The sequence below is a fragment of the Oncorhynchus tshawytscha genome, linkage group LG06, assembly GCF_018296145.1.
Source record: "Oncorhynchus tshawytscha isolate Ot180627B linkage group LG06, Otsh_v2.0, whole genome shotgun sequence".
Classification (NCBI taxonomy): Eukaryota; Metazoa; Chordata; class Actinopteri; order Salmoniformes; family Salmonidae; genus Oncorhynchus; species Oncorhynchus tshawytscha.
In genome coordinates, this window is record NC_056434.1 from 28,060,472 (window position 1) to 28,073,111 (window position 12,640).

Sequence of the window (12,640 nt, forward strand, 5' to 3'; positions counted from 1 at the left end):
AGGAGAACAGCGTATCTAACAGGTTTATCCAGCGGCCAGACACCTTTCCCAGGTCTGATTGCCTCTTCAGCCCACATGCAGCACATCCTTTCTCTGTCAGATGGATTCTCAACCATTACTAACCTGCACACACCAGCACTCAGAGGCTCTCTGTCTCTCCCTATCTCCCTCAACCAAGGTCACTGTAATGTTGACTTATTTGTCCTCTTTATTTCCTCATATCTATTCATGTTCTCTCCCCTGAGCTTCCTGCCATTATACCGGGGCATGGGTTTAGTACCTTGCTGAGCATTGTGACAAAACAAGCATTATGAAGGCACAGCCCATCACTCCAGAGATGAATATGAGGATTTGTAAAGGCATGACACAATCGTGTTAATAGAGAAATGTGTCAGTGCAGAAGTCACTGGAGTCAAGAATCAGTCTCGCATATTAAATTGTGTATTGAGGATTGCTAAAGTACTTGAGCAGGGTTCCACAAATAACCAGTCAGGTTGGGAATAGATCAGCATAAATAAAACACACACAGCAGACAAAAGGCCACTATTATGAAAGATTGACAATGACAGATAAAGGGAAATAGGTGGACCCACTGGAAGCAGTCGCTTTGGGCAGAGACATTCTTCAGGTACTGCTTCAGGGCCTCGCAGAACTCTCCCAGCTGCTTCTGGGATACCGTCATCTCCTGACGAATCAGGTACAGGGACTGGGAAAGAGAAAGACAAAGGAAGAGAGAGGGGTTGAGAAAAAGAGGTAGATAAAAACAGAGAGGTAACAAAATCCATTATATCGTGTGATGGGAATGCTCTATGGAGTGCTTGCAGTGTGCCATATAACCATGGTATTGCAGATTACCATTTTTGCCAGGTCAGTTGCCAAAAGAAAGTAATGTTTAAGGCTAATCCAGGAATATCAAGTAGGATATTCCCACTGAATATCAGCATTAGGAAAGAGCTTAGGCATATGAAAGAGAACTGATTATTGTCATACCCCTCTCTTACTGTATAAACACAACTAATTTGCATAATGTTTGTGCTATCTTCAGGTTTAATGTGTTACAGTTCATAATTTACTGGGGTGAGGGGGGTCCAAAATAGGCGAGGGTTGTCTAATATCCGGCTTTGCTGATAGCTAATTTATTGATGAAAAGTGTACTTACTTTGCCAGTAATATTTGGTTGTCCCACCTAGCTATTTTTTTTTAATTTATGGGATCAGCAGTTTAATACGGGTATTCAAGTGTTGTACAGTTTGTCCACAGTAAAGGAACTCCTCAGTACTCCTCTTTGATTGATATTGTCTCTGACAACAAGCTGCTGCTGTTGAAACTGGTTGCCATGGAGTTATTTCCGGGGTCGGCTGGATAGGGTCAGGGTGGCTGAGGTCTTAGAGGCCTGCTGGTACAGCTGGATCTTCTTGGTAATCTTCCTCTCCTTGGCTCACCTGTTCTGGAACCAGATCTGTACCTGTCTCTCTGAGAGGCTGAGGCCCAGGGCCAGCTCTGTCTTCCTCCTGATGGTGATGTAGCGGCTGTACTGCCACTCCTTCTCTAGCTCTAGGCACTGCTGGTCTGTGTACACCACACTGTACTTTCCTTGCTGGGCGTCTTCCCTCCTGTACTGGATGAATGTACATTGTGTCTGATTCAGTCGTACGAGTTTCTTCTTGTGAGTTGAGTGATGGAAGAGCTCCCGGCCCGGAGGCAGGATGGATGTCAGATCTGGGGAACCACACGGTGACCACTTCTCCCGTGGAGATGCGAAGTAAGTGGATTTCCCCACTTCCCTGTTGTCTGGGAATGCGGGTCATTGATGCATGTGACGCCATGATAACCACTGAAATCTGTATATTGCATTAAGTTCTGACTGTTCAGCGTTTGAGTCGGGTGTGTCACAGAATTTGAGTACTTTCCTGTGTCTTTATCCAGCAAGTAACTCACGTACATCTCAATGAATGAACTCCTCTGCGCATGGTAATCAAAAACATTATAACACCAATTCTTTAGAAACTCCTAGAAATCTATCTATGCGATTTTACCTCCTGTAACCTACGACGCGACGCACCTGTTGACGCACCTTACCCCACTTTAATGTTTTTTAAAATATAGATTTTTTTAAACAACTAGTGGGTGGATCAGCTTTAATATTGTAAATAGATTGTGGCTTCTATCAATGTAATTGTCTGCATAATTTCCAATGTATATATTTATATACAGTACCAGTCAAAGGTTTTGGTTTTTCTTTATTTGGACTATTTTCTACATTGTAGAATAATAGTGAAGACATCAAAAAGACGAAATAACACATGGAATCATGCAGTAACCAAAAAAGTGATAAACAAATCAACATCTATTTTAGATTTGAGATTCTTCAAAGTAGCCACCCTTTGCATTGATGACAGCTTTGCACACTCTTGGCATTCTCTCAACCAGCTTCATGAGGTAGTCACCTGGAATGCATTTCAATTAACAGGTGTGCCTTTGTAACGGATGTGAAATGGCTAGCTAGTTAGAGGTGGTGCGCGCTAATAGCATTTCAATTGGTGACGTCACTCACTTTGAGACCTTGAAGTAGTTGTTCCCCTTGCTCCGCAGCTTTTGTGGAGCGATGGGTAACGATGCTTCGTGGGTGTCAGTTGTGGATGTGTGCAGAGGGTCCCTGGTTCGAGTCCGGGTATGGGTGAGGGGACGGACTAAAGTTATACTGTTACACCTTGTTAAAAGTTAATTTGTGGAAATTCTTTCCTTCTTAATGTTTGAGCCAATCAGTTGTGGTGTGACAAGGAAGGGGTGGTATACAGAAAAAAGCCCTATTTGGTAAAAGACCCCGTCCATATTTTGTCATGAACAGCTCAAATAAGCAAAGAGAAACGACAGTCCATATCATTACTTTAGGTCATGAAGGTCAGTTAATACGGAAAACTTTGAAAGTTTCTTCAAGTGCAGTCGCAAAAACCATCAAGCGCTATGATGAATTTGGCTCTCATGAGGTTCGCTACAGGAAAGGAAGACCCAGAGTCACGTCTGCTGCAGAAGATAAGTTCATTAGAGTTACCAGCCTCAGAAAATGCAGCCCAAATAAATGCTTCACAGAGTTTAAGTAACAGACACATCTCAACATCAACTGTTCAGATGAAACTGCGTGAATCAGGCCTTGGTCGAATTGCTGCAAAGAAACCACTACTTAATGAAAATAGCGCAGACAGAGAGGGCTGCCTCGCTTCTAGTCCTTAGGAAACTTTGTTGTATTTCGTTTTTTTTTTACATTGTTAGCCCAGAAAATCTTGTGTTATTACATACAACCGGGAAGATCTATTGGATAGCAGAGTGGCGTCAACTTAGCAGCACTACGACCAGGAATGGGACTGACCTACAATTCCTCAAAGAGGAGTCTTGTTCGCACCACCCAGCGCATTTGAACTGATTCCAGAAGCCGACCTAAAACAATGCCGCTGGAGGAGAGGGAGTCGTTTCGGTCTTCTAGTCAGACGTCGCTTCCGAGTATATTACTCGCTAATGTCCAGTCCTTAGATAACAAAGTTGACGAAATCAGGGCACGGGTTGCTTTCCAGAGAGACATCAGAGATTGTAACATACTCTGTTTCACGGAAACATGGCTTTCTCGGGATATGCTGTCGGAGTCGGTACAGCCTCCGGGATTCTCAGTACATCGCGCTGACAGGAATAAAAATCTTCCTGGGACGAAGAAGGGCATGGGTGTATGTTTCATGATTAACGACTCATGGTGTTATTGTAACAAAACCTGACCTACAATTCCTCACAATCAAATGCCGACCATATTATCTCCCAAGAGAATTCTATTAGTTTATTGTCACAGCCGTGTATATCGCCCCTCAAGCCGATACCAAGACAGCCCCCAAGGAACTTCACTGGACTTTATGCAAACTGGAAACCATAAACAGTTGAAGTCGGAAGTTTTTTAATTTATAATTTTACCTTTATTTAACTAGGCAAGTCAGTTAAGAACAAATTCTTATTTACAATAAGGGCCTAGGAACAGTGACTTGTTCAGGGGCAGAATGACAGAGCTTGACCTTGTCAGCTAAGGGATTCGATCTAGCAACCTTTCAGTTACTGGCCCAACAACTAGGCTATCTGCCACTTAGGTTGGAGTCATTAAAACTTGTTTTTCAACCACTCCACAAATTTCTTGTTAACAAACTATATAGTTTTGGCAAGTCAGTTAGGACAATCTACTTTGTGCATGACACAAGTAATTTTCCCATCAATTGTTTACAGACTTATAATACACTGTATCACAATTCCAGTGGGTCAGACGTTTACATACACTAAGATGACTGTGCCTTTAAACAGCTTGGAAAATTCCAGAAAATGATGTCATGGCTTTAGAAGCTTCTGATAGGCTAATTGACGTAATTTGAGTCAGTTGGAGGTGTACCTGTGGATGTATTGCAAAGCCTACCTTCAAACTGAGTGCCTCTTTGCTTGACATCATGGGAAAATCAAAAGAAATCAGCCAAGACCTCAGGAAAGGAATTGTAGACCTCCACAAGTCTGGTTCATCCTTGGGAGCAATTTCCAAATGCCTGAAGGTACCCCGTTCATCTGTACAAACAATTGTACGCAAGTATAAACACCATGGGACCACGCAGCCGTCATACCGCTCAGGAAGGAGACACGTTCTGTCTCCTGGAGATGAATGTACTTTGGTGCGAAAAGTGCAAATTAATCCCAGAACAACAGCAGAGGACCCTGTGAAGATGCTGGAGGAAACAAAAAGTATCTATATCCAAAGTAAAACAAGTCATATATCGACATAACCTGAAAGGCCGCTCAGCAAGGAATAAGCCACTGCTCCAAAACCGCCATAAAAAAAGCCAGACTACGGTTTGCAACTGCACATGGGGACAAATATCATACTTTTTGGAGAAATGTCCTCTGGTCTGATGAAACAAAAATAGAACTGTTTGGCCATAATGACCTTAGTTACGTTTGGAGGAAAAATGGTGAGGCTTGCAAGCCGAAGAACACCATCCCAACCGTGAAGCACGGGGTTGACAGCATCATGTTGTGGGGGTGCTTTGCTGCAGGAGGGACTGGTGCACTTCACAAAATAGATGGCATTATGAGTAAGGAAAATTAAGTGTATATATTGAAACAACATCTCAAGACATCAATCAGGAACTTAAAGCTTGATTGCAAATGGGACTTCCGAATGGACAATGACCCCAAGCATACTTCCAAATTTGTGGCAAAATGGCTTCAGGACAACAAAGTCAAGGTATTGGAGTAGCCATCACAAAGTCCTGACCTCAATCCTATAGAAAATGTGTGGGCAGAACTGAAAAAGCGTGTGCAAGCAAGGAGGCCTACAATCCTGATTCAGTTACACCAGCTCTGTCAGGAGGAATGGGCCAAAAGGCTACCCGAAACGTTTGACCCAAGTTAAACAATTTAAAGGCAATGCTACCAAATACTAATTGAGTATATGTCAACTTTTGACCCACTCGGAATGTGATGAAAGAAATAAAAGCTGAAATAAATCATTCTCTCTACTATTATTCTGACATTTCACATTCTTTAAATGAAGTGGTGATCCGAACTGACATAAGACAGGGATTTTTACTAGGATTAAATGTCAGCTGTTGTGAAAAACTGAGTTTAAATGTATTTGGCTAAGGTGCATGTAAACTTCCGACTTCAACTGTATCCTGAGGCTGCAATTATTGTAGCTGGGGTTTTTAACGAAGCAAATTTAATGAAAAGGCTATCTAAATTCTATCAGCATATCGACTGTAGCGCTGGAGAAACACTGGACCATTGTTACTCTAACTTCCGCAATGTATACAGGGCCCTACCCCACCCTCTTTTTGGCTAATCTTACCACAACTCCATTTTACTCCTCCTTTCCTATAGGCAGAAACTCAAACAGGAAGTACCCGTGCTAAGGACTATTCAACACAGTTCTGACCAATCGGAATCCACGCTTCAAGATTGTTTTGATCACGCGGACTGGGATAGGTTCCGGGTAGCCTCAGAGAATGATATTGACGTATACGCTGATTCGGGTGAGTGAGTTTATAAGGAAGTGTAAAGCAGATGTTGTACCCACTGTGACTTAAAACCTACCCTAACCAGAAACCGTGAATAGATAGCAGCATTCGCCAAAACTGAAAGCGATTACCACCGCATTCAACCATGGCAAGGCGACTTGGAATATGGCAGAATACAAACAGAGTAGTCATTCCCTCAGCAAGGCAATCAAATAAGCAAAATGCCCGCTTTGAGGATAATACAGTGCCACCGACGCGGCCCGCTACTAAGGTCTGTGGGCTCTCCTTCTCTGTTTTTTTTTATTTTTTTTATTTCACCTTTATTTAACCAGGTAGGCAAGTTGAGAACAAATTCTCATTTACAATTGCGACCTGGCCAAGATAAAGCAAAGCAATTCGACACATACAACGACACAGAGTTACACATGGAGTAAAACAAACATACAGTCAATAATACAGTGTAAACAAGTCTATATACAATGTGAGCAAATGAGGTGAGATAAGGGAGGTAAATACAATATAGCAAGTAAAACACTGGAATGGTAGATTTGCAATGGAAGAATGTGCAAAGTAGAAATAAAAATAATGGGGTGCAAAGGAGCAAAATAAATAAATTAATTAAATACAGTAGGGAAAGAGGTAGTTGTTTGGGCTAAATTATAGGTGGGCTATGTACAGGTGCAGTAATCTGTGAGCTGCTCTGACAGCTAGTGAGGGAGATAAGTGTTTCCAGTTTCAGAGATTTTTGTAGTTCGTTCCAGTCATTGGCAGCAGAGAACTGGAAGGAGAGGCGGCCAAAGAAAGAATTGGTTTTGGGGGTGACTAGAGAGATATACCTGCTGGAGCGTGTGCTACAGGTGGGAGATGCTATGGTGACCAGCGAGCTGAGATAAGGGGGGACTTTACCTAGCAGGGTCTTGTAGATGACATGGAGCCAGTGGGTTTGGCGACGAGTATGTGGCCACCATGAGTAAGACATTAAAACGTGTTAACCCTCGCAAGGATGTCGGCCCAAACGGCATTCCTAGTTGTGTCCTCAGAGCATGCGCAGGCCAGCTGGCTGGTGTGTTTACGGACATATTCAATCTCTCACTATCCCAGTCTGCTGTCCCCAAATGCTTCAAGATGGCCACCTTTATTCCTGTACCCAAGAATGCAAAGGTAACTGAACTAAATGACTATCGCCCCATAGAACTTACTTCTGTCATCATAAAGTGCTTTGAGAGACTAGTCAAGGATCATATCACCTTCACCTTACCTGTCACCCTAGACCCACTTCAATTTGCTTACGGCCCCAACAGGTCCACAGACGATGCAATCGCCATCACACTGCACACTGCCCTATCTCATCTGGACAAGAGGAATACCTATGTTAGAATGCTGTTCATTGACTATAGCTCAGCATTCAACACCATAGTACCATCCAAGCTCATCATTAAGCTTGAGGCTCTGGGTCTGAACCCCGCCCTGTGCAACTGGGTCCTGGACTTCCTGACGGGCTGCCCCCAGGTGGTGAATGTAGGAAACAACATCTCTACTTCGCTGATCCTCAACACAGGGGCCCCACAATGGTGCATGCTCAGCCCCCTCCTGTACTCCCTGTTCACCCATGACTGCGTGGCCATGCACGCCTCCAACTCAATCATCAAGTTAGCAGACAACACAACGGTAGTAGGCTTGTTTACCAACAACGACGAGACAACCTACAGGGAGGAGGTGATGGCTCTCAGAATGTGGTGTCAGGAAAATAACCTCTCACTCAACAAAACAAAGGAGATGATCGTGGACTTCAGGAAACAGCAGAGGGAGCACCCCCTTGTCCACAGACAGGTCAGCAGTGGAGAAGGTGGGAAGTTTTATGTTCCTCTGTGTGCATATCACTGACAAACTGAAATGGTGCACCCACACAGACAGTGTGGTGAAGAAGGCGCAACAGCGCCTCTTCAACCTCAGGAGGCTGAAGAAATTTGGCTTGTCACCTAAAACTCTCAAACTTTTACAGATGCACAATTGAGAGCATCCGGTTGGGCTATATCACCGTCCTGGTACGGCAACTGCACCCCCCACAACCTCAAGGCTCTCCAGAGGGTGGGGCAAACTACCAGCCCTCCAAGACACCTACATCACCCGACGTCACAGGAAGGCCAAAAGTATAATCAAGGACAACAACCACCCGAGCCACTGCCTGTTCACCCTGCTACCATCCAGAAGGCGAGGTCAGTACAGGTGCATCAAAGCTGGGACTGAGAGACTGAAAAACAGCTTCTATCTCAAGGCCATCAGACTCAAAGCCATCACTAGCACAGAGAGGCTGCTGGCTACATACATACTTGTAACCATTGGCCACTTTAATAAATGGCACTAGTCACTTTAGTAATGTTTACATATCTTGCATTACTCATCTCATATGTATATACTGTATTCTATACTATCTATTACATCTTAGCCTATGCCGCACTGACATTGCTCATCAATTCCATTTCTTATTTAGATATGTGTGTATTAGGTATTTATTGTGGAATTGTTAGATATTGCTGCACTGTTGGAACTAGAAGCACAAGCATTTCGCTACACTCACAATAACATCTGCTAACCATGTGTATGTGAAAAGTAATTGATTTGAGTTGATTTACTAAAGGACACCAATAAGAAGAAGATACTTGCTTGGGACACGAAACACAAGCAATGGACATTAGAGCAGTGGAAATTTGTCCTTTGGTCTGATGAACCAAATTTGAGATTTTGGGTTCCAACCGCCGTGTTTTTGTGAGACGCAGAGTAGGTGAACGGATGATCTCCGCATGTGTGGTTCCTACCGTGAAGCATGGAGGAGGTGTGATAGTGTGGGGGTGCTTTGCTGGTGACACTGTCTGTGATTTATTTAGAATTCAAGGCCCACTTAACCAGCATGGCTACCACAGAATTCTGTAGCGATACACCATCCCATCTGTTTTGCGCTTAGTGGGACTACCATTTGTTTTTCAGCAGTACAATGACTCAAAATACACCTCCAGGCTGTGCAAAGGCTATTTGACAAAGGAGAGTGATGGAGTGGTGCATTAGATGACCTGGCCTCCACAATCTCCCAATCCAATTGAGATGGTTTGGGATGATTGGACCGTAGAGTGAAGGAAAAGCAGCCAACAAGTCTTCAGCATACGTGGGAACTTCAAGACTGTTGAAAAATCATTCCTCATGAAGTTGGTTGGGAGAACACCAAGAGTGTGCAAAGCTGTCATCAAGGCAAAGGGTGGCTACTTTGAAGAATCTAAAATCTAAAATATATTTTGATTGTTTAAAACTTTTTTAGTTACTACACGATTCCATATGTGTTATTTCATGGTTCTGATGTCTTCACTATTATTCTACAATAAGAAAAACAAAAGAAAAACGCTGGAATGAGTAGGTGTGTCCAAACTTTTGACTGGTACTGTATATGCAAAGGTATGTGGACACCCCTTCAAATGAGTGGATTCGGCTATTTCAGACACACCCGTTGCTGACAAGTGTATAAATCAAGCACACAGCCCTATAATCGCCAAAGACAAACTTCGGCAGTAGAAGGCCCTTGCTGAAGAGCTCATTGACTTTCAACATGGCACCGTCATAGGACCTGTCCAACAAGTCAGTTCATCAAATTTCTGCCCTGCTAGAGCTGCTCCTGTCAACTGTAAGTGCTGTTATTGAGAAGTGGAAACGTCTTTGAGAAGTGAAACCTTTGTTCCCGGTTGCAACACTCATTACCGAGTTACAAACTGCCTCTGGAAGAAATGTCAGCACAAGAACTGTTTGTCGAGAGCTTCATGAAATGGGTTTCCATGACCGAGCAGCCGCACACAAGCCTAAGATCACCATGTGCTATGCCATCACGCTACACCATCTGGCAGTCTGATGGACAAATCTGGGTTTGGTGGATGCCAGAAGAATGCTACTTGCCCCAATGCATAGTGCCAACTGTAAAGTTAGGTTGAGGAGGAATAATGGTCTGGGGCTGTTTTTCATGGTTCGGGCTATGCCCCTTAGTTCCATTGAAGGAACATCTTAATGCTACAGCATACAATTACATTCTAGATGATTCTGTGCTGATAACTTTGTGGCAACAGTTTGGAGAATGCCTTTTCTTGTTTCAACATGACAATGCACCCTGTATACAAAGCAAGGTCCATACAGAAATGGCTTGTCAAGATCAGTGTGGAAGAACTTGTCTGGCCTGCACAGAGCCCTGACTTCAACCCAATCGGACACCTTTGGGATAAATTGGAACGCCGACTGAGAGCCAGGCCTAATCACCCAACATCCGTGCCTGACCTCACTAATGCTCTTGTGGCTGAATGGAAGCAAGTCCCCGCAGCAATGTTCCAAGATCTAGTGGAAAGCCTTCCCAGAAGAGTGGAAGCTGTTATAGCATCAAAGGGGGACCAACTCCATATTAATGCCCATGATTTTGGAATGAGATGTTCGACGAGCAGATGTCCACATACATTTGGTTATGTAGGTTATTAACACAAGAAAAGCTGGGCATCTAGAAATCCTGTTCTGAGCCAATGCATTCTAACGGTCAATAAATACATTTAATATAAAGTGCCTTAAGACAGTATTCACACCTCTTTGTTATGGCAAGCCTAAAATGTGCTTAACAAATCACATAATAAGTTGCACGAACTGCAATAATCGTGTTTAACATGATTTGTTAATGACTAACTAATCTCTGTACGCCACACATAATTATCTGCAAGGTCCTCTCAGTCGAGCAGTGAATTTCAAACACAGATTCAACTACAAAGACCAGGAAGGTTTTCCAATGCCTCGCAAAGAAGGGCACCTATTGGTAGATGGGTAAAAATGTAAAAAGCAGACACTTAATATCTGTTTGAGCATGGTGATGTTATTACTGTCACTTTGGATGGTGTGTCAATACACCCAGTCACTACAAAGATACCGGCGTCCTTCCTAATTCAGTTGCTGGAGAGGAAGGAAACCGCTCAGGGATTTATCCATGAGGTCAATGGTGACGTTGAAACAGTTACAGAGTTTAATGGCTGTGATAGGAGAAAACTGAGTTTGGATCAACAACGTTGTAGCTACTGCACAATACTAACCTAAATGACAGAGTGAAAAGAAGGAAGCCTGTACAGAATAAAACAAATATTCCTAAACATGAATCCTGTTTGAAGGCCAGCATCCTGGAGTCGCATCTTCACTGTTGACGTTGAGACTGGTGTTTTGCGGGTCCTATTTAATGAAGCTGCCAGTTGAGGACTTGTGAAGCTTCTGTTTCTCAAACTAGACCCTCTAATGTACTTGTCCTCTTGCTCAGTTGTGCACCGGGGCCTCCCACTCCTCTTTCTATTCTGGTTAGAGACAGTTTGCACTGTTCTGTGAAGGGTGTAGTACACAGCGTTGTACGAGATCTTCAGTTTCTTGGCACTTTCTTGCATGGAATAGCCTTCATTTCTCAGAACAAGAATAGACTGACGAGTTTCAGGAGGAAGTTCTTTCTTTCTGGCCATTTTGAGCCTGTAATCAAACCCACAAATGCTGATGCTCCAGATACTCAACTAGTCTAAAGAAGGCCAGTTTTATTGCTTCTTTAATCACCACAACAGTTTTCAGCTGTGCTAACATAATTACAAAAGGATTTTCTTACAAAAGGATTTTCTAATGAGCCTTTTAAAATGATAAACTTGGATTAGCTAACACAAAGTGCCATTGGAACATTGGAGTGATGGTTGCTGATAATGGGCCTCTGTACGCCTATGATGTTATTTTAATGGACAAAAAAAGGTATTTATTTTATTTAAAAAACAAAGACACTTCTAAGTGACCACAAACTTTTGAACGGTAGTGTATGTATTGGAATGTGTCATCCATAGGGTATGGAATATGATGGGGGAGGGGGAGAACTCAGAGGGAAATTACAAAATTACACCGTTACCATGGAATCTGGGGAATACCCCCCCACCCCTTTTCAGGCCTCCATCTCCCCTTTCTCAGCTAGCCTTGCTCCCTTATCGATATCCCTCACTGTAATCCTGCTCAGTAAATCAACCTTAATTTATTCACACACATTTGCATATATTTTTTATTCAGCTTTTCTTAAAACCAGATTAAAAGGCTCTGTCTTGGAGTGTTGATAAAGGAATCATACAGTGCCTAGAGGGACGATTCCCTTCCTGCAGTGGTACATCCCTTCCCACCATACTACACTCCAAATGAGCAAGGAGAGCTCTCTCTCTCACTGTCTCTTTCTCTCTCTCCCTGTGTCTTTCTCTCCATCCCTCATGGCACAGTGGTTATATCGACAAGGGCCATGATTTATATTCAGGTCTGCCAATCTGAAATAACGTTGTGTGTGATCTAGGAGACTATTAACAACTGTGAAACAGCATTCTAAACCCTTAAACTTCTGACAATACACGAGAGCAACGAAGCATTCATTCTGACTATCCAGATGGAGATAGTGTATGAGCACTGGTCACTCCCACAGTGAGCAATAACTACAGCTCACTCCCTCCAATGCTCCGATCCCTCACCACATTGCTGTTGAGTTTCACATTCTAGACCAAGCAACTGGAGAGTGGATGAAAATGTTTATTACCCTGCTGCAC

General features: G+C 43.2%; 1 protein-coding gene and 1 pseudogene across 2 annotated transcripts in view; both read right to left on the minus strand.

Annotated features, from left to right (window-relative positions):
• Positions 1-12,640, minus strand: part of necab2 (N-terminal EF-hand calcium binding protein 2) — a 125,916-nt gene that overhangs the window by 9,259 nt on the left and 104,017 nt on the right. For both annotated transcript variants that reach the window (XM_024423517.1, XM_024423516.2), the window contains one exon: positions 594-706. In XM_024423517.1, coding sequence (XP_024279285.1) covers positions 594-706 — 113 coding nt within the window. The remainder of the gene's footprint in view (positions 1-593; positions 707-12,640) is intronic.
• LOC112252366 lies at positions 1,166-2,038 on the minus strand (annotated as a pseudogene).